Source organism: Chiroxiphia lanceolata, chromosome 10 (assembly GCF_009829145.1).
Source record: "Chiroxiphia lanceolata isolate bChiLan1 chromosome 10, bChiLan1.pri, whole genome shotgun sequence".
In the NCBI taxonomy this organism is placed as follows: domain Eukaryota; kingdom Metazoa; phylum Chordata; class Aves; order Passeriformes; family Pipridae; genus Chiroxiphia; species Chiroxiphia lanceolata.
This window is the reverse complement of record NC_045646.1, coordinates 10,895,171-10,918,441: the sequence shown is the minus strand read 5'-3', so window position 1 is coordinate 10,918,441 and position 23,271 is coordinate 10,895,171. Positions and strand designations below refer to the sequence as shown.

The 23,271-nt window shown below is 43.7% G+C and overlaps 1 protein-coding gene across 6 annotated transcripts in view; it reads right to left on the bottom strand.

Annotated features, from left to right (window-relative positions):
• Nucleotides 1-23,271, bottom strand: part of LPP (LIM domain containing preferred translocation partner in lipoma) — a 327,367-nt gene that overhangs the window by 169,336 nt on the left and 134,760 nt on the right. For all 6 annotated transcript variants that reach the window (XM_032697402.1, XM_032697401.1, XM_032697407.1 and 3 more), the window contains one exon: nucleotides 9,323-9,435. In XM_032697402.1, the coding sequence (XP_032553293.1) occupies nucleotides 9,323-9,435 (113 nt within the window). The remainder of the gene's footprint in view (nucleotides 1-9,322; nucleotides 9,436-23,271) is intronic.

Sequence of the window (23,271 nt, the reverse complement as noted above, 5' to 3'; positions counted from 1 at the left end):
GCTGTATAAAACACAAGCACATGCTTAATTTTACACGTGTGCTTAAGTTCTATCAACTTTAATGAAGTTTAAGCACACAGCCAAGCTTCTCTGAATTTGAGAAAGCATTCCTGAGCATGGGCTGTGTAGCTACTAGGAAATCACCACTGAGAAAAAAAAGTAAAATTAAAATTGGCCAGTCAATTTTCACAGCCTGAGTAAGTACCAGGTCCAGAAATTAAACATATAATAACATACTTCTGAGTTTGTTTGCTTGTTTTGTTGTAATAGGAAGGGGTGAGTGCCAAAATGTTTGCAAGGATTCCCAGTGAATCTGGCAAAATGTCAGCAAAATGGATACATAATACTACATGAAAGTCAATGGCTTGGGTTCAGCTTCTGCGGAAATGAGTCATGTTAAAATTCTACTATATGTCTCAAAGCTGAGAAGAGGAAAATCTGGACCCTGCCTCAGCCTACATGTTTTTGGAGTGGTCAATGGCTGCAGTCCATGGGGCAGGCAAGCCTCAGCTGGGCAAACCCCACAGCTCTGATTCACTAAGGAAGGTTCTTGCCTTCAAGAAATTTGCAATTTCATTTTCCAAACCATTAGGCCCACTTCTACATTCCCTTCCAGGATGCCAGATGTGTGTCTGGTATTGGATTTGGATGGCTGACCATGGGGTTTTCTTTCCTTTTTAACAACAATCTCCTCGTTTAGATACCTTACGTTCTACACATCTCCTAAGTGAGAACCTCAGCTGAAGAAAACAGACCTGAATTACACAGAAAGCTGAACAACAAATAAACTGTGCTGCCCAAAGACGGCTGCAAACCCCTGCTGTGAGAATCCCCAGTGTGCAGATCCCTCCCAGATGAACTCCAAACTTTAATTTGATACTGTCCATATGCAGATAAAAGAATGTAAGCTGCTGTCTTTCAATAAGAATTCATGCATCAGAAAAGGTAGTGCCTCCAGTACACATTAGAAGCCAAACAGGATTTACTTCTGCAAAGAAAGTGTATTCCTTACCTAAATGTCTTTAAGAGGCTCACCTGATCTCAGAACTGACCCCACGCTGCTCCCTGATGGCAGCTCTACCACCACCCATGGGACACCTGGTTCTCTGCACAGATCTCAGCAGTGGCATCTTTTGGGAACACACAGAGAGGGGTTCTGCAGGGCAGAACTGGGGGAATTTGCAGAGCCAGCGACAGGGGGAGGAAGGGGAGAGCGACTCAGGAGCACGTGGAGTAACAGAGCTGAAGAGGAAGGCTAGACCTGGAATGTGACAAGACATGAGACTGTTTCCATGGCAAAAGAGAGACACGGAGATGAGGAGATGGATAGGGAAGGAGCTGTAGCTCAGGACTGTTGAATGAAAGGAGTTTTTACCCACCTCTGTCACTTGCTGACTTCAGCAATACTTGGAGTTGCTACAGCTTTCCCAAACATTTATATTTTACTTCTCACACCACTACAATCAATACTAAAAACATCATATGATGTTTTCCAGATGCTTTTTCTTACCTGTTTTTTGTGTGTTAAAGCTAATCAACATCATGCATTTTCATCAGCAAATCCAACTGAAAAATACAATTGTGGAGAATGGTCCTTCAAAGATGGACCTTAATGTCAGAAGACACTTAAAACCATGTCTGGAACAAATTCCTTCAGTTCTGGCTACAACATTTCTCACTGATATTTCTACCACCTTTCAGTTTGCTCAGCCTCTGTGCTGCACACTCTTCACAGAGGCAAACAAAACTACCCTTCATGGCAGCTGAAGTTGGTTTTCCCAAGTGATGGAAACTGAAAAACAGAGACAGGAACCTGCATTTCAGCCACTTCCATTCTTGGAAATTAGATGCTCTCGAAACTTCTCCATATCCACATCTCATTACTGCCACATAGAATTTGCATCAAAAATAGGATGAAGTTTTCCTTACTCTTTGAAAAACTCCAGGGCTGTAACCCCAAATTTAGCAACAACTGGATTCTTCAATCAGTATGGTTCTATTTCCTTTTCTCTTGTTTGACCAAAGATCTTTTCTATACTGTACAGGATCATAGTACTTTAAGCACCAAAACCAAGGTGGAAATCAGACTGTCTGCTCTGTCACGTTCCAGACTACCACCATGCCCAAGCTGCATGGAAAGACTTTGACCCAGAAAGACTCTAAACCACATCTTCCAACCCCAATGAGCTTCATAGAAAAGGCTGTCATAGAAAAGACATAATTTGTCTCTGCAATTTTTAGCATTCCTTTTTGCTACTGACAGTCTGTTTGTTTTAGCCTTGCTTATTGCTGCATTACAGTTCCCTAATGTAACACAGGCTCCCCAGGATTTGAGACAGTAGCAACCCAAGAGATTTTTCCTAGAACCTACTAATCCAACAGAAGATTTGAACAGCACTCAGAAATGAGAAAAATGGAAATTTCTTTTGCATCAGTCATGTTATCTCACTCTCTTTCATCACACAGCTCATCTGCTTTGATGGGAGAATTCCCACATCTTCATTATCTTTTTATTTTCCCTTTGCTTAAATAATTTTACCTTGGATACAATGATATATTTGCTGGCTTTTTGTCTGTCACTGGCTGATACTACCTCTGAAATGATAAAACTGCCTGCTTCTTTTGCATGCTCTCCATCCCTCCCCTATTACTTTCTACATTCACGTCTCTATTATCCACGGGTGGATAATCCAGGTTACAGATTACCTCTCTGCAGGTGCCAGCTGTGACTGACTCCAGCACTGGCAGTGTGACAGTGGCCCACAAAGATGTGCCCACAGGACCAAGGAGATGCCCACCACAGCTTTTAACATCAGGCACAGCAATAGGGGACCACAGTCTTCTGTTCAGACCCAAGCCAGCACATGTGCTATGTCTTAACCTGGGAGGGATTTACCTTGATCATCTCTGATCATTATAATCAGCAACATTTCTGACCTTTCTGTTTCCTCTCATGACTTTTTACACGGTCCTATACCCTTATTCACACATGATCTGTATTAGGCTTTTGCTTTCTTCTGTTCCCTCACTTCATCATGCCGTATGCCTGATTATGAAAAGCTGCCCTGTTCCATCTCTGAAAGCATCTCCCAGCCTCAGTCACAGCCCTCTTCCCAAAGAAAGTACAAGTGTGCCCAGGGTAGGTCTCAGCACATCCTGTGTGCTGGATTACTACACTAAACAATAACAAATACATTAAATAACACAGTAATAAGCATGATGAAAATAATGAGCACAGTTAACTGTTTGGATCCTTGCTTACTTTGTAGTCCTTGCCGAGAGGTTCAGCTGTTAGGGGCTGTCTCATATTATAACATTGCCAAGATATTAATAGCCAGACAGGGAGATGAATGGCACGCTTACGCCATACAATTAAAACTTTTCCAGTTTACCCTTTCAGTAAAAATTGTGGTTTATAATAAGCATCTTTGTCTATCCTGAAGAGAGCAAGGATTGGAAAGTTACATAGATGGGAACAGAGGTTCATTAAAGATTTAAAATAGAATGTGGTTTGGCATTGTAAAACAAACATGCGTATAAGATGGGTTGCATCAAGAGCTGCCTGAAAGAAGTGCTCAGTATTCCTTCTCTCTTGTGATCCTGGATATACTGGTCATGTTACCCACAAAAAAGTAACATAAAAAACGTGCATGCTTGTTCCCAGTAATGTGGAGGTGTGCTCTATACCCTCACTCATGATGCACTTCTTGTACATATAGGGTAGATAAATATACACGTGAGAAAAACATGCATTTTATCTCTCATGCATCCTGATATTCATCAACACATACAGATGTTATAGTACTGATTTTTCTCACCTTGGAGCATAGAAACTCCTATTATAGAGCAAATACATATTGCCATGTAGAGACCCAGTGAGCATTTAAACATACAGAGAGCATACATGTTATTTGTTTAAGTCTAATTTACAGCACAGCACATTCCAGTTTCTCAAACACATGAGGAAGGCAGAAGGACGGAGACAGATGAAAAGCATTCCTGCAAAGCCAAAGTTCGAGTAAGAGGGTTACCATTACCAGGTAATCTATTTATACTGTTGGACACAGCTTCAACTTAGATAAAAGGCAGACGCTTATCACATGGATTTTAATAAATCAGGTTAGGAGTCCCAGAAATCTGCAAAAGCTGGATCTCAAATGGCAAGCAATAGACACAGACTGTGGCTTTATTTACAGAGTTGCTGGGAGCTACTGCTGCCTGCTCAGAGTCAGGCAGTCCGGCCAGCAGCGAGAGCTGCCCTGTGTTACCCGTGTTCCTCGCCAGCAAGCACCTACACCCAGGCCAATAATTCCAATGATTAACAAAATCTAGCACTAGAGGGAGGCTGAACACATGTTCTGCTCTCTTTGGCCTTTTCAGCTTCTCCAAACATTAAAAGGCAGGTGATTTAAGCAAGCCTAGCACCCACAGGCAGAACCCAGCCTCCAAACAGGAGATGTGCTATTTAAGGCAGCATTCCCCACTGGCAAAATTCATGCTCCTTCCTCCCCAGCTATTTGTCAATATGTGTACCCAAAATGAAGAAATAAATCTTAAAAAAATAATAATTAAAAAAAAAAATAAAATTCCTCTGTTCCGGTTGTTTCTTCAGCCGGTGAGTCACAGCCCACAGAGGCAGCGCCGCCGCCGCTCGCGGGGAGTGGAGTCGGGCAGCGAAACACCTGGCAGCCTCCTCCATAACAAGGACGAGGCTCTCGCTTCCCGCATCTATCAACACGTTCCCACCTTCTCCCAGGCGCGAGCACAGGTCTCCTCTGAACAGCCTCGCGAAGGAAGGCGCACACGCCTTCAGACGGCGTTTCAGATTTTCTCTTTCCAAAATTCCTTGGCATCAGGAATCTGAGCCCTTCGGCTGATTTTCTGCATATCACACAACGGGATGATGGGATCAGTGAGTTCAGTAGGTCTGAACGTGGGAATAGTTCCCTAACCGTGTAGCTGCAGCCCTGCAGCCCCTCCAAGCATAGGTGGTTATAACACAAACTGGAATATTAAACTATTTTATATTGCACTTCATGCAACTGCTCAAAGTCTCATTATTTCTACATTTTAACCCCCAACCTAAAAACATTTCTTCACATTCCTTTTGATATAGCCCAAATTCTTCCTCTGTTCAGCCACTGATGGTGCTTACTCATTAATTTGCAGTTCTTACAGTAGTGAGGCAGCAGGATGTAGCAGATAGAATTGCTCTGGGATGCACGAGATCTTGGTCCTATTTTTAGCCTGCTACTGGTCAGCTTGGTGACCTAGGCAAAGCACTTTCCCTGCTCCATCTTCCTTATCAGGAAGAGACTGGTATTTCTTTTGTAAAGTGTTTTGTGGTCTGTCAATAAAAAACACACTGATAACAGCCAGAGGTTGTTGGGAAAGAGGCAGTCTCCTCGCTGAACACAATGCTCTCCATCCTGTGTTGCAGCAGTATCTCAGATCCCAAATGAAAATCAGACCCATTAGTGGATGCAGGTAATTAGTAGCAATTTTTAAATGGATGTTTTCCCAAGGTGGCCCTTGGCAAGTTGGCAGCTGAGGGTCATATCTGCTCTGTGCCACTCAGGTCCTGCCCCAACATGAAATGTTGTGCTCTGAACCTCTCCTTTAAGGAGAACTGGTCATTTCAATCAAAGCCAGTGAAGACCTGAAACCCCTGTAGCACCCATGACCCCTGAGACAGCCTTCATGAGGATGGGGCACAGGGTAGGGACCAGCTTCCCACCCCACTGCACACAGTCCTCATCCCTAAGTAACCCCGCCTGGCAAGGAAGAAAGAAATTCCCAGTGCCATGAGCAAAGGTCCTCTCTGTGAGCAAACAGGGCACTCGAGGGGTGGCTCATGCAAGTTTTTCACTTTTTCTTTCCCTGGCCTGGGCAGAATGCCTGTTTTGAAACTAGAAGGCAAAAACATAATAAAAATCTGCCCCCCTCCCTCCCTCCCAGATCTATCTATTTCCCTTCGACAAACAGTGATTTCATTTTTCTTCCCGTCCAGAATTTTTTTTCTTTCTCTTTTAAACTGAGCCCAGGCCAACGTGGCAAAAGGCTCTTTGCTCATGTCCTTATTTGTCAAACACACCATCGCCGCGCCCTCACCACCATTCTGGGAACAAGTCCTTGCCTTCGCCGGCTGACTGCAGCTGAAGGGGAACTTCCCAACACAACTCTTCCCCAGCCCAAACACACTCTGTTTAAAATAAATATTTCCTTTTCTTTCTATTTTTTTTTCAAAAAGCATTCCAGCTAATAAGAAAAGAGTTCAAATTTCTTTCCCCTTTCCTCCCCAGCACTGCTGTGAATCTGAATATGAAGGATCTAGATGGAAAAACAGAAATTACAAGAAAACGCCAGATCTATCACAAAGGTATGTCATGACCCAGCCCTCCACTGATTTCCATCAGAGCATAAGTGAGATACTAAAGTACCTTTTTGGATCTGATCCTAAGTGGCCAGTTCCACTGCCCAAATAGAGATCCAGAGATAAACAAGCCTATGAAAACTGGGTATTATTATTTTAACTGCTGCTCTTAAACTACAACTTAAACTGCAATAATCTGTGCAGCTTTTAGCCGTCTGCTAACAGTAACACATGAAATGATAATAAACTAAACGCATATTCTGCTGTCCTCATCAACTTAACACTTAGTATAAAAAGCTTTACCCTTATTTCATAAGCTGTCATCAGCACTGTGCCATTCAGAGAGAAACTCCTGAGGTAAAATGGCTGATTTGCTGGAAGAGATAAATTTCAAACTCTGGAGTAGATCTGGAGGGCTTTCACTGGGTCCACAGGGGCCAAACTGCCCCAGACAGCAGCTTCAGGCCTGGTCAATGCTCAGGAAGAGGATCTGCTGCTCCAGCACTTACATTCAGCAATGGGGAAACTGAGGCATGGAAATGAAATGGTCTGGCATTGAAGAGCAAAATCAGCCTGTTGGAGCCCAACACAACACATGCTCATGAGATCCCTGATTTCAGGTAACCATTTCCTGAGAGCTAAGAAAGGATTCACAGCAGAAGGAACACAGTCACCACTCGTTCTGCTCCTTTAGCACAAGAACGTCTGTCCTGAGTTGTGAAAATTACTGTGTTCACAAAGGCACTGAACAGCTTTCTCCATCACCAGCTGCCCTTTTCCTCCTCTCTTGGGCTTTACATCTTGCTTCAGCACAGCTTTAGCTGTTCTTGAAAGATAAGGAGCTGATCTTGCAACACAAAACCCTGCTGGCTCCTGACTTTAGCCCTGACTTTTGTCCGCTCCTGATCTACAGAGGATGGAAGGGAAAAGAAAGGAGAATAGGTGACAAGAGAGCACAGATTAAAGGCAGGGAGCCATGTTTGCTGCATAAGAGGACACCTGGGGTGGTGACAGGAAGGAGTGCTCAGATACAACTCATAGGCTCACCTTCCTCCTGTATATCATGCAAAGGAATCTTGCTCTAACCACGCCCCTGCCAAAACCCAACACAGAACGCAGCTCCAGCCTCAGTTTCCCAAAGCCAGAGAGAGAGATGTGACAAATAGCAATTCCATGAGCTCAGCAGGAAGAGCCATCCTGTCGGGTGGTTCTACCAAGGGGCACGTGCCCATGACAGCCCCGAGCAGCTCAGACACACTTTTGGACCTATGGCAGAAGGGAGGCATGTGGAGCTGAAGACACGAGTTCCTCCTTGGGCAATGTGGCAAGAGGGAAGCCTGACACTGAGGAATCACATGAGGCATCTCGACCCCTTTCCACTGCTCAGGTTCCTGTGCAGGCAGCCGTGCAGGCAGTGCCCTGCCTTCGCCAGGAGCCTGCTGTTCCACGTCTTCCCAGGGTGCTCTGGAAGCTCCTCAGCTCCCACGGGGTCCACTCTTCTCAGAGAGATAAAAGACAGAACAACACTTGCTGGGGAATTACTTCATTCCCCCAAGGCTGGGAAAAGCCATGCTCTGCACTTGGCGAATGTCCCTGACGGCTGCAGCCTTTCCTGGCAAGGGAGAACACAACCCACAGTAACCCCTTCCTGCTCGAAGGCTGCTTCCAACACCAAACCCACTGCAGGAACAGGCTGAGGCTTTGTGATAGCATCTGAACATCTTGCCACGGGCAAGAGATCACAGCAAGCCCATGAGGGAGGGAAATGTTTTCTTTTTACTGAGGCACAAAGTAGATGAATTGACTCAAGAGTTTGTGAGAGGGTCAGGAACTAAGTCAGGTCTCTTGAATCCTGTTTCATGTCTGCCTGCTGGCCTATTCTCAGGTTCAAACCCACCGAGAGACACAGGACAGCCACAATCTTCCAGGGCCATCAAGGGCAGCTACATGGCTGTCAGTATGTGCTTACACAACTCTCACCAGCCTCAAACCTAGACCACGCTCTCTTTGTTCTCACTGCTCCTCACAGAAGGCTCTTCCAGACCTTTGGAGCCTCAGTGCTTATAAAATTTCTAAACACCAGCATGAAGGTAACTCCTGGCAAGCTCAGTCTCTCCTGTTTCTGCACCAACACTCACACAGAGCTGAATTAGGGGCTTAATCGCTGAATGTATTTCAAATTTGCAACCATACCCCTCCTCAGCCTTCCTTTTGCTCAGCTAACAAGCCAAACTCTTCTAGTCTCCCCTGGCAAGATCAGCCCGTTACTCCTTGATCACCTCGACTGCCTGTCCCTGCAGTCTGAATGCGACTCTCCAGAATGTGCCTGAGCAAACATAACAGAAGCTGGCACTCCAGGCAAGCTTGCAATGTCTGCACAAACGTGCTCATACCTTTCAAAGGTGTTCAGGGTATGTCCACACCCATTTTGGACATGCCATCATCACCTGATGCATCTTAGAAGTTGCATTTTCATCCAGATGGCAAATCTAGAAGATCCAATCCAGCAAAGAGGGGGTGAAAAGGGTCTCAGTGACATCACTGAAGCCTGGGCCAGGGCTTATTTTCTTCACTTAATTTTAGGCACTGAAACAAAGCACTTTTAGGATCAAATTACTGCCCTGAAGTCTCTCCACAGTCCATGGAAGAAGATGGCCATTCCAGAAAACAATTCATTCTGGGAAGGGTTCACTCCCATCCACCATCACAAGGACACAAAGCAATTAGTCTTCTAATTCAAGCCGGATGGGAAAAATCCTTTAATAGCCCAGCAAGTTTTGAATGGAAATATTCCCTGCTTGAGAAACACAGCTTGCTAAAGTTGACTTGGTTATTCCTGACACATGATTTTTAACCACAGAACTTTGCCACCTCATTTTATTAGCATTCATTCATTTCCACAATTTTTGTGTCAGTTCTGCATGAATGATAAAATTCTTGTCTTCTTACCTGCACATTGTAAGTAACATCATCCAGAGGGGGTGGGGGAGGAAAGGCACTTTGTGATGATGTGATATTCCCGAGGTCATCCACAGGAGGTGGTGGGGGAGGAAGAAAGTCCCCTAGGAGAGAGAATGGGAGAATTTAGGCTCACCAGCATTTCCCCACATCGTGACATGGATGATCAGGATGAACCCTGCCCTACTTGCAGCTCTGCCAGTTGGTTTCATGACACAGGACAAAACACGTTGTTTAACCATTAAATCTTCAGCTGCACCCTCCACCCCTCTCAGGAGATGGCTATGACAGCTCATTAACACTTGCAGATTGCTCAGACTCCACAGCAAAAGGTGACATGCTACAAAGCCTGAAGGCACCAACAACTGGCTCCACAGATCAAAGCTGCATTTCAAATCTGCCATAGGCAACTACAAAATTTGCAACAATGAACATCCCATTTCTAACCTTGCAATGGATCCCATCCAATTCACTCCCATTGTGTGCTAAACTATGCCAGCTCTTCTTGATCCCTATAAAGACAGTATCAGGTGCTACCTAAAAGCAGGGATTCCCTGCTGCAGAGGACACGCAGAGGGCTGGAGCAGGAACCCAAAATCTAGACCTGCCCATCTCCTGCATCCCTGCTGCTGGCAGGCAGCCACACTTCGCAGCTCCCTCTTCCTACTGGGACTTCATAGCTTCATGTAAAGAACTTCTGGGAAGATCACAGGGTCTTCTCAGTGACAACAGCCACGTGACGGGCCAGTTGCAAGCACAGAAGCATGCACCTCTTTTAACTTGGGAGGATTTTTACAGGGGGGCTGATGAACAAAATTTCTACAGCTCCATTTGCTCATCTTAAACTTCTAAAAGTGCCAATGGGATGAAAAAGCAGCATAATGGCTGTGAAGCCATCCAGCTTAGAAGAAATGGGAGATGGGAGCAGAGAGAAGTTATCCTTGAGAACTTCATGTGGCATGGGAGTACGGAGAGAGCACACCACACTACCAGGCTCTAAAAGCACCTCCTACGGGTGGAAAAAGAGCGTTTGCCATTAATACTGGATTTGTCTCCTGGGAAAGCAGCTGCCTGCAATTTGGACCACTTTGGTATGTTTTTTTTTCTCCTTATGAAGCTTGATGCCACAAAGTAGAGCTGTTTGCAGTTGGCTCTCCTGTGTGCAGCACCTGGCATGGAAGTTTCAGATTAACAAAAGTGTGATATTTCACATCTATAGGAACTGTTGCTTTTGGAGGATTTTAACCCTTTTGGAAGGAAATATGTGCTCCCTGCTTGACCCTCCCTACCTCCATGCAGCCTCCCGGCTAGAGACCCTCAGCACCATCCCCAAATACCACGGAGCAGGCTCAGGTCAGAGAGGTGCTGAGCCAAACCCCTGTGACCTGCAGTCTGGGCCACCTGTGCCGGGGTTCAAAGCCCTGGGCTCAGTCCACCCCAGTCACGGGCACCAGCTGAGCAGCACCACCAGCACCTGCAATCTGCAATCTGCAATCCATGCAATCTGCCATGGGAAACAGACGGGTCTGCAGCCCTGGAAAGTTTTTCTGTTCTATTTCAAATCACTCTATGAAAGACACAAACTCCCCCTAGGACTTTCAGGGATGTTATTTCCCAGGAAAGTAATTTCTTCCCATTTTCCCCAAAGTGAGCATGAATGGGACTCAAAAATACCCCCTGTGAATCCCTAAGAAAGTATCATCCTAAATACAGATGCTCAAAGACAGTTCGAAAACAACACACTGAAAACTAATTTAAGACAACCACGTTGCTCTAATACATAAAATCCCATGAAACCTACTGGCTCATGCCTACTATAGAGTTCAGGATTGATTTTTTAAAAAATTATGTCCAATAACATTTGCAATATCTTTGTCTATGCCCTGTAATTAATCCAATCTTTTATTTCAAATCATGTGAAATACAATAAAGGGTAAAAAGAAAGATAGAAAGATTTTGAAATTAATATCCAAGTGCTTAGTTCTAAAAAATGCTGGGATGTTTGAGTGCTAAGTAAACTTTTTTCCTTTGCTCTGAAAATGACCCTCCAACCAGCCAACGCGATTTTGCAAACAAATTCAACTCCAGGGGACACATACTTCCCAAAAAATATGCTTCAGATGATGTTTCTCCAGTTAGTCCCGGCTCCGATGCCAAAGATTGATCTCCCTGCACAGCACATTAGTCAGACACTCTTGCTTTATTACAACCCTTCAAAACATGTAAGAAAAATCAAGGTAGAGAATGTGTTGAAGGGGATGAGAGAGGGAAAAGGGCAGGTTTTGTGCATAAACAGAAGGGAAAAATAACAATTGCTATAACAGAAGGGGAAAACAATGACTGTTAAAACAAACACAAACCACATTTTGCCCCTTTGGAAGATCCATTCCTCCTGGAAGAAAAAACACAGTGGCAAGATTTTTCAGAAAAGTAGGAGAAAACTTTTTTCTGTCCTTGGGAAAAAGACAGAAAAAGAGAAGAGTCCTTTCCTGGAGTTCGGAAGAAAACACTCTTCTTTGCAGTAGGAGACAGCTGGCTTTACTGCATCCCAGACCAGCTCTACTGACTATGTCCCATGTTAGATAAGCTGCTGGCTCCACTCTCCCACAAATGGGAAGGTTTTTAGATTGGGAAGCAGAGAGCAGATGCCTGATGAACTGGGGGGACCTTGCAGATGTTTGGCCTTTTCCTGGTCCTCTGTGAACAGATGGGCTTTTCTCCTTCACAGCTTTAGTTATTTATTCTGCCACTGTGCTTTCCTCTTTCCCACACACAGCCACAGGACCCGACGCTGTTCCCACTGCACTCACGGGAGAGTATTCCCTCGGATGCAGAAGGGAAAGCTGTTACTGTATTATTATTATTATTATTATTGGCATTGCTGGAAGTCTCCCTCCGGCAGAGAGAGAAGTATGCAAAGACTAAAATCTGTGTCCTGAGCAGCGTATGATTCTAGATGACATGTGGAAGAAACAGGTCTTCATTTTAGGGAGTAAAAAAGGAGCTTACACTCCCTTTAAGCAGGGTGTCCCTGAAATGCTCCTTGGGGATCTTCCTCAACCACAAAGCTTTGCAAGCCAGACAGATTTCACTTGCTTAGAGCTGGGCAAGGCATGGGAGGAGGTAGGAAAGTCCATGTTCAGAGGGAGCATATCACTGCCACCCACTGCTGACCACCTTCAGCATCAGACAGCTATGTGGGCAGCTGTCTGGGGAAGGGACCGTTCCCTGGTCTGCATGGATGCAGCAGCAGCCACAGGGGAATGGGGCTCTGGGTTACCAGTTAACCATGGGCTGGTGGAGGACACATCCCACCCTGAGCATTCACCCTCTCCTGACTGATTTAATCTGGCTTTGAATAAGGGATAAGATAGACAAAAGGCTCATTAATATTGATTACTGTTCAGCACCGAGACTGGTATTTTGGTTGACTTTCACCTGGCATTAGCCTGAACACTTGGATGTACTTGGAAGTACTTGGATGTACTTCAAGTTGTAAGAGTGATTGCACTGAGTTCTGTCAACAGAGAGACATCAAGGCATCTCCAGAAAGCAATTTGTACTTCAAGGCAGGTGAAGGGACTTGCCTTCCAATGGCAAGTCTCCCCGTGGAGGCAGCCTGGGGCAGGTATGTTTGGAGGTAGGGAATCACATCCTGCCCCTCCTCACACTGCGACACAGCCTGCCTTCAGCTCTTACAATGAGAAATCTCTACCCATTACCATAAATTTAGCAGAGAAAATAAACACTTCTTGTTGCACCAGCTACTTGTTCCTTCTTTGTAACAGCTGTGAAGACCCTGAGTCAACCTACAAAGGGGCTGAGCAGTAAGAGACACGAGCCAGCTCGGTTATTTCAGATACGACGGCGCAACATGCCATGAAACCGCAGCTCTGAGCTCTTCTCTCAGCACTCGTGCCTGCTCCTGTGCCAGGGCATCACCTGATGCAACCACCAGACATGACACTGTCAGTCCTGGTAACATTCCACTCTAAGCAATATAATGCTTGTATATTGTGAATCCAAGTAATTAGACAGAAATTAAGTGAGTCCATCATGGCTATGCTGGGAAACTACAGCAGAGCCATAAGGAGAAGTGATGCCTCCCAGGCCCCAGCCTGGCTTCTGGCTCTGACAGCATCTGTGCCATTGCAGATGCACTTGCAAGGTGTTACCCTTCTCTGACCCAAAATTTCCTCTTACACCTTCCAAGGAGATTTGGGCATTTCATTATTACACTTTTAAGTATACAAATAAAAAATTGTTCAAAGCCTTAACAGACATCTTCAGCACAAGCTTGTCAGGCTAAAGAGAAACTCGTAACACTTTTGCCACTGGCTGCCTGATGCCTTCTGGGTCCAAGTACGAGCTGAGAAAAACATCCTGCCTCATGCACCAAGCACCACTCTCACTTACAGTCTAACCTTTAAATTTTTAAGTGCACTTCAGCTTTTGCTGGATCAGGCTCGTGTCTCAAGTCATCTGCCAGTCAACAAATGAATTGCAGCAGAGTGCTTGTCTCCCCCCTTGACTGACACAGTTGTTTAGACATGAAGATTTGCAGCTTTGAAAATTCTAGATATGAAGAAGGTCTCACATGTTCAGTAAGAAGAGACTTTTTGGAGAAAAACACGAAGAAACAAAAAAGCAAAACACCGTATTTTCTCTGAAACAATAAGTTACTGAAACCTATCAACTAACAAAACTGGGTTCACACTGGTCTTCCCAGATCTCTGGCTGACATTTGAGGACTATACGCCCAGTTGTTTCTCATTTTTTGCCTTCCAAGTAAAAATAATCCTTTCTCATTGTCATCGTGATAATTTCTGCCTCTGAAGCTGGTCCAGAATCAGTTTGAATCACCTGAAAAACACAGCTCAGCCCTGACTCAGAGACCAGACTAAGGATAGTGATGGAGCAAATCCCCCTGATGTATTTCTGTTCTGATCCACACAGACTCCATTTGGCAAAGTACTGAGCAGGCACAGGTACTGCCCAGTCAAGTGTTTACCTTCTACTGCAGAAAGCCAAAGCTTGCAATTTCATGATTTATAGTGAAACAATTAAGATTTACACCTAAACTCTAATTCATTGAGGGTTAGACCAAAATACAGTTGATTGAGGCTACCATGAACTTGTATTCCATGATAACCATTGCAAAACCTGCAGAATATTGCAGTATTACTAAGTGGTCTGGGAAACTTCATACTGCAAAGTGATGTCACAGGATTTTTATAGAAAACTTCAGCTAGATGTGACCTGGTGGCTCTTAGGTGTGAACACACATCTCACTAAGTTTCCCAAAACGAACATTTTCCTGTAACATCTGTACTTAACACAAATAACTAGGCAAGAAAAGCACATTATTAAAATCATGTTTTTTGGTCACAATCACCTTGCAAGAGGTCATTGACACCACGTCAGTACAGGGGAAACTGTGGCATGATGACACACACCAGCTCCTCAATCCACCTAAACACTGGTCTGTGATTCTTAAAATAAAGCACCTCCAACAACCCAATTGTTTAAATTACCACTCTTACCAATCACTAATCCTACCATTTCAACTACTTGTGTTAATCAGCTACTGTATTAATAAGCATGAGGCAAAAAAAAAAAAACCACACTGGCTAATTTCATCCTCTGCATTTAAAAAAGGAATACTGAGTCTGTCAGGTAGTTGCACTGAAAATTTACTTCACCACCTGCTAGCTGAAATATTGCTTTTATGGATTTATATTGTATTAAAAGGTCACTGGCTGTTTAAGTCTTAAACAGTTTTAATCATTCTAAAAGTCTCTTAACAGTAAGAAAAGGAAGCTCAGAACAAACAGCAGCAGGGATTCTAATTAAAAGGGCCAATTCATCTAATTTTATTTGGGGTTAATTATTCAGGATTCACTCTCTGATGTGTAAGGAATAGCAATTAGTAATTTTAGTGATTTGAGGAACATTGGAGGTGTAATCAGTTAAAATGAGTGAGTGTTTACAACACAAGATGTTGAATTAGTTTCTCCCAGCTGGAGAACAGGAACATTAGTCCCCTACAGTTCAGGACTATGAATCGCAGTCCTGCTTAAAATATTCTCTTCAAATAAAAAAAAAAACCCACACCACACGCCAACAATCGTCTGGTAATTTTGTTTACTACATGGAAAGTCAATAGGCAACATGTACCATGCCAGCTTATGCATCCTTACCTCCACCCTCACCCTGCCATCCAACTACTCAAACCCCTGGGATTCACTGGAAACACTTCCCAGCAATTTTCCTATCTGTACAACTCCAGCCAGACTACAACCCTCCTGCCTTTCACCACAGCTGGCTGAGATAATGGAAGAAGCAGCCTGTGAAACTTTGAAATGTTAATTAACTTCAGTGGTTAAATATACAGAGGAAAAATGACCGTGCGATTAACTTAAAACCTCTAGGTACAATTTCTCCTGCAAACACAAATCCAAAATAGCTCTGCTGGAATTGCTCTGGATTTCTTCCAGTGTTACTAGAGCCAGACTAAGGTACTAAAGCTTTCAGGAGTAGCAGATGAGACTGATGGGGACAGAGAAGCTGCGTGGGAGACTGCCAACGGGGAGATCCAGCACTGGCTGCTCTGACATTTGGGTCTGAGCTGAGGCAGCAGTTCAAAAGCCATTTTTTACCCCCTCTCAAGAGGTAACTGGGTTTTACCACCATAGCCAGGTGCTTCAGTGGAACTGGAGGCTGGACCCTTTGCATTGCCCACAAGTTTGTGACTGTTAAAAGGAGTGGCACTGGCACAGCACACCAGGCTCACTGCAAATGATGCAGCTTTTACTGAGCAACTTAATTTAGAACAAACAGAGGCTGTCGCTGTCATTAGTGTCCTGTACATAGATCTTTCACTCCAGCTCTGGTCACCAATGGGGAAATCCCCTCTACCCTGGGGTTTACAACAGAACTCACTGACCTCCCTCTCAAAACACCTCAAAGGCAGTAATTAGCACAACTATAGGAAATAAGGGCTCAGTTCCCCAAATTATGCAAAATCTCAGCTGCTTCACCACAGTGGATGCCCCTCATTGTGAAAACAATGGGGTTTTTTGATGAGACTGCGTTTTCATTCAGCTTGTGGCAGCAGACACCAAGCTGTGCCATCCTTCCCAGCAAACTGGGGCTGATGTTCCTGCCCCAAAGGTCACAGGGAGGGGCAGGCAGGTATAATCCAGCACCAGGCTGTCCTCCTCCAGCACATCAGCCGAACTTCCTACACATCACACTTGCAATACACATCACTAAGTACAAAGCCATTGATACAAGGCTGCATTTTGATTCTTCAGCTTATTTTTCCATGTGACTGTGGGGCAGAGCACTCCAGCCAATGTGCCACACCAACCTCTCTGCCACAGAGGCAACTTATTTCGTTCACCTCAACAACCCGTTTTCTAAACATGATGCAAGTAAACCAGCTCTGCTCCCAATATGAACACACCACAAGCGGCAGTTCTCTCTGTAACGCTGATGTCTGCTAAGATGAGAGGTCTGCTAGTATCAGAACTCAACTCTATGGAAAATACATCAGTCCTTTACTAAAGCTTAGCGAAGGACTAAAGCTGAGCCAATGCAAGAAACAGCCCATGGCACTGTAAAACTTTAATTAAAATCTGTGCTATAAGATTAACAAAAAAGTTCTACGCACCATTCCTTGCCATAGACTTATTTTAGGATGTTGGAGATGTCACCTGACCCCACCGTGCCTCTGCCCACAAGCATGAAAATCTTTCCTTTGCCTTCTCTCCAGTGTTTATTTGTAGAAGTAAGCATAGAGTCTTCCTTGTGCAGCAATTAGTATGATGAGATCCCACTTTCAGCTGCAGCTGCTCAGGTCCAATAATGGGGACAAAAGTATCCCTGAACGATTCTTTAAAAAATTACAGCCTGCTAGGGATGCAGAGATTTCCACACAAACAGGTGGAAATCAGGGCATCTAAGTCAGAAGGGCAAACCCTGTCCTGGAGGGGAAACAGGCTGCATTCCCACACACCATCCTTCTCCTCTGCAGAGTGAAGGGTCCATGAAACAACTCAACAAGGGAAACGCTGCCTCACTCAGAACAAAACTGGAACAGGTTATCTATTTGTTTATTAGATTATGGTGTTGAACTCATTTGTTCATTGCTAAGAGCTTCTGACAACAGTTGACATATGCATTAATTTACTAAAGAGGGCTGCTGTGAAGGAGTTGAAAAAAATTAGCTACGCCACTGGATTAGGACCTCATTTTCCTTGGTTGTTGTTGTTGCATGGCACAACAAAAATGAGTCTGTTTTTTTGGTCAGCTTTCTCCCCTGAGGCAGCAGACAGGGAAGATGTGGACCATGTCCTTCAGATACAACCTATCTTATCTCCAGCCAAACCCTCTCTGTGCCTGGTGATGAAATATAAAACATTGCACAGATTGTAAATAAACATCTCGCAGAGCTCTTCATTGCCAAGGGGCTTCCTCAAGTTCTGGAAACTTCAGCCAACAGTTTTAGGCAATGTTTCATTTATCTTTGTCTATAACTCGTTTTGTACTGTTTTCCCATTTTGGGGGCAAATTGCAATCTGAGCAGTCAGAGGAAACCCATGTGTTGCAGCCTTGGCTTAAGCCTCACAGTCAGCAGTGGTCTGCGCCCCAGAACATCTGGAAGTGCTGGATCCATTCTCTTTGCCCAGCATGCAAGGAAGAGGGACAACAAAAACCACGGCCATAAGCAGCCCATCCTTGGGTGATGGGTTCAACCTTCCTGCAATGTGCTCTCTTCACTAAGTCTTCTGCTCCTTGTTTTGAGAGACTGGAAGAAAAACACCAAGTGGGAAATGCATCTGCAGTGCTCAGATGAACAGACCAAACCAACCCCCAAAGACTGGCTTTCAAACTGGGTCATTTAGTTCCTCCCATCCTCTTTGCCACACCTCCCTATGTAACGCTTACAAACATCCAGACTTGGAAAGATTAAAGCAAAATGTGTCTTCATGAGATGTATCTCAGTTCACTGTTTACACTAATACAAACAGCACTGGCTTTCTTCCTTCTATTGCACATAATCAGTGCTACTGGGGAGCAGAAAAGTAACTAGATTTTCTTTCTGCTACAAAATAATTGCTTTCTTATTCACCAGTGTAAGAGTTGAATAGTAAATTACATCCTTTATCCCTGGAGACAATTTAAGATAAAATTAAATGTTGGATACATAGAATTCACCTCTATCTTGTTTTTTTTTCAAAATAAATAGCTAATGCTCCATATCCAAATTTTAGGGACATGATTTAGTGGTGGACTTGGCAGTGCTCAGTTAACAGCTGGACTTGACCTTAAAGATCTTATCCAATCTAAATAATTCTATGATTCTACTTCTATATATAAATTTATATAAATATATATTTATATGGAGTGGTGGTAGTTTGGTTCCTTTTGCAGGTACCTACTAAAAATGTCACATGTGATCTGGCTAGTTCATGGAAGAAAAATGGGATTAAAATCAAAAGAAAATAAAAAAGAGGGGGTTATGTGTATCTTTCCCTGGGTAGATTCCACCTGGAGGTGCTCTACATCCTCTTTACTGTACTTCTTGATAACAGAGAACATAGAGGAGAAAAACAAATGATGCAGGCTTTCTCTTCTTTGAAATGAATTTTACCCTAAAACACTGATGCACAAGCTTTCTGTACCAATGACCACTTTCCAACATGCCAAGGCCAATATACACACTTCTATGTGCAGTTATTGCCAAATTTGAGCAGAAACGCTTTAACATTTACACTTTTGCATAATTCAGTAAAGTAACTGGTTAGGAAAGAACATGCTAAACTGACTTTTTAGGTAAGTAACTACACTTATTTTCCCATATTCCACAAAATCCCCTACCAAGAACCATCCCATTCTTCTCCTTGCTGATGAGAGTCCAGAGCACTGTGGTGAGGAAAACAATTTCCCATCACAGAGCATTTCCCATCAGGAGCAACTTAAAGTGGGCAAGGAAGAGATGAATAACTGAGTCACAAAAATGACTTCCCAAGCAGGAGAATTATGTTCTCATTCAGGACACTGATGATAATAGCATTCACTCCCTAAACTGACCCAGGCAGATTGCCTGTCCCCAGAAAAGAAGCAGGGATAAACCCATGCTGTTCTGGGGGGAAACATGGCTCTCATCTTGCAGTCTCAGCAGGAACAGCCATGAGATAGTAGTTATCCAAGCACACATTTTACAAATTTTAAGCTTCTGACCATTCTGAGAAAGCAGTTGATCAAACCAGCAGTTGTGCTGTAATTCTGCTCAGCATATGGTGTCTCCCTTCCAGAGAAAAAGTATTAGGGTCTGGCAGAAGCCCAGAGCAACTGAGAGGGTGCCCTCATCATAAAAACAGGGTCAATTATTTGGTGTAGAGAAACCTGTGTGAAATCACTTCCAGATTGAATTAAAACTTTTCTATTTAACCAACAGAAAACAAATTACTGAAATATTTGTGGATATTGTTAAAAGGAAAAATGCGGAAGAAAATTAAAATCCTCTGCTAAGATTGTGGTTTCGTTTGAAAAGCCAGAGATTTTATTCTTAAAATAAAATGTTGTGGAAAAAATGGTAACAAATTGTAGTAACATATTGCTACAGTTTCTAGGCTGGACTTCTGAAATCTTCATTCTGAGGTTTGGTTTTCCCTCAGAACTGTTACTTGGACAATTTTAGCAAAAGAAAAATTAAATCAGGCTAGGTGGGGAGCCTCTCTTGATTTTCTTTTGTTCTAACTTTTTTTTCCATCTTTTCTGCAGCAAAGTGCAAATCTATCCTCTTCAGATTAATGATTGATCTTCATTCTAAATCCCTACTTCAATATTAATAACCTCTCAGAAAACAATTAAAATGGATATATTGTTTGAGTGTGTGCTCAGGGAGCAAGAGAAGAGGATAAATCTTCTATGATCACAAAAGCCCCTGTCATACTTGGAGGTCTGCTGATGCCTGCAGTGACAGACAACAGTTATCCACTGCAGTATACACATCTCCCCATGCTTTAACAGGCACATGCCTGGAGCAATGAATGGGAAGGGGAGAGTGCTTAGCAGCATAGTGGAAGAGCTGGATGGTCCCTCTCACCACCTAACAAGAATCCCTCCATCAGTGAGGTGGAAAGAGCAGGCCTTTTCCTCCGTCAGATAGAAATGATGAAGGAAGAACGACTTCCAATTTGACATTACCAGCAAGTGCAAACAGTCAGAGAGACCTCAGGCAGGTTCTTTGCTCGGAAATTATTTTAATGCACAGAAATGCCTGATGTGCTGAGGCTTTATGATGAATCACAAACCCTACGTCATTCGGAATTGCTTACCAGCTCTGAGAATTTTCTAGCCAACGTCTCTACCTTCTTCTTGAATCACAGTAAGGACAGAAGTGTCTCCCCCATGACCTAAGCAGCGCCATGGAGCTAAGGACTGTCATTACCCTCTTGCCTTTTTCCAGTGCCAAGTGAAGCAATGGAAAGGTTGTGGCACTGCTTCCAACCTGGTGTTTTTACAACGTAAAATGAGAAAGCTCTCTGCCCCGGTAAAGGTGCACATGGAGATACTTAAGGCTGCAGAATTTTCTTACAGGATGGTTAGAGGACTGGGAACACTTTTTCTACAAAGACAGGCTGAGAGTTAAGGTTGTTCAGCCTGGAGAAGAGAAGGTTCCAGGGAGACCTTAGAGCCCCTTCCAGTACCTGAAGGGGGCTTACAGGAAGGCTGGGGAGGGACTTCTGGCAAGTGCACGTAGTGACAGAACAAGGGAGAATGGCTTTAAACTGAAAGTATGTTTACATTACGTATTAGGAAAAAATTCTTTACCAGGAGGGTGGTGAGGCCCTGGCACAAATTGCCCAAAGAAGCTGTGGACTCCCCATACGTGGAAGTGTTCAAGGTCTGACTGGATGGGGCTTTGAGCAACCTGGTCTAGTGGAAGCTGTCCCTGTCCATGGCAAAGGGGGTGGAACTGAATGGTCTTTAAGGTCCCTTCCAACCCAAACCATTTGATGATTCTGTGATATGATTTTACAACCATTTTTGGCAAAGTGAGACAAACTTGAGTCATAGTTCTAGTGTTCTCCTAGAGGAGAAACACCCTTCTTTGGAGAGCATTAACCAGCTTTGCTACATGAAACTGAACAGCAGTAGGTTGTGAAAACTCACACTGCAATTTTGCAATGCATGACTTGCTGCATGCAGTCATCCAAGGTGACTGCTTTATGCAGAAGCAAAGCTCATTCCTAGAGGATTTAAACAATCACAGTCAGATTTCCTTGATGAAAGACACTCTAGTGAATAACAACTTCATTTAAAGAGAAAACATGGCATGTTCAGGTACCAGGGCTGTCAAGAAAACAAGAAGCAATCAAGAACACATCTGAGAATATTCTGAAATTAGCCACTGTTTATTTTGCTACACAAAGAATTTTAAATTTAAAATACAGGCATAACCTAGCTTTAAAATCCAGTAACACATCTAGGCAAACCCCAAATATGTATGTTGAAGATCACTTAAAGAACAAGATTCTCTGCTTTCACAAGACTATGAGATTTACCTCATTGCTTTGTCAAGTCACACTTATCACATTATGTCATGGTGATTAGCATCTTGATTGATTAAAATCTTTAATTCCATTGGATTTAAAAAACTAATTTAAGAGCCACTCAGACAAGAGCCCAAGTCTGGATCTGATCACAAGCAGAGAACAGGACACTGTGATTGCAGCACTGGTATCTGCTCCCCTCATTCTTCAAAACATTGCAGCTAAAATCATCTAGCCAAGATAGGTAAACAAAGGTGTGTGTCAGGTCAGCCAGCAAAACCTTTCAAGGCAATGGTTCCGCAGTCATTATGAGAAAGCAGATAAAACCTACTTTGGCTCTCGTTTACTATATATTTAACATTTGCAAGACAAAAATCAGATGACTGCTTAAAGCTTGGGATGATGCATGCCATCTTCAAGTTATTCTTGAGCTTGAAATGTTTAATGTTTCATGTGGTTTGGAAATGGTTTAAATTCCTTGATGAATTTTTCATGTGCGTACACAATTTAGCCTTTATCAAAAAAATCGCCTTCAATTAGGAACTTTGCAAAAAATGAAGAAATTCTTTGCAAGGATTCTCGACACTTTTTTCCTGATTTTTTTGTTTACCATTTTTTTGTTTGCTAAAGTCTGCATAAAAGATCCTCATGTGGATATTCCTACTGAAGTTATCTGGACTTCGCCATTTGTGCTACTCACAGAAAATCAACTCTGCTTTCTTCCCATCTCTCTCTCTCTCTCTCTCTCCATGACTTTACCTTAAGTGAAGCGAACGGGAAGAGAGAAGAGCACTGGGGAGGGGCTGAAAGGTTGCAGACTTCTGGATGGACCCGGCTTTTTACCCTGATCCACCATCAGGAGCTGTAAATCAGCAGCAGCCGTGGAGCAAAGCCGGCAGGAGGGCAGCCTTTGGCAGCAGAGCTGGCAGCAGGCACGTCATTCCCAGTGCAGGAGATGCGGCAAGAAAACAAGCATAATTAGAGCACTGCAATGTGCCAGCTATTCTTGGAGGCAGAACAGCCCCTCAGGAGCTATTGCAGGAGAGCGAAGCGAGGACAGCCCTCGGACCACTCCAACCCACGTCACAGGCATCCCCAGGAACATAAAGCCATCCTCCCATGTCCTGTCCTGCCCCACAGCTCAGGCTAAACATACTGTCTCTCTGCTGCTTTTGTTCTCTGAACACCTTCATTATGCTGAGCATACATCCCCTAAGGTTCCGGGAATATTAACATAAGCCACCCACAAATATAATTTTAAAGAAGTGATTCCCATAGTCCTCCTATTTTTGGAGATGCATCTTAAAAAAGCTTCCCTAATATACTGGAACAGGCCCCATATTGTCTCTTCATGAAAAGAATCCAACTCTACGC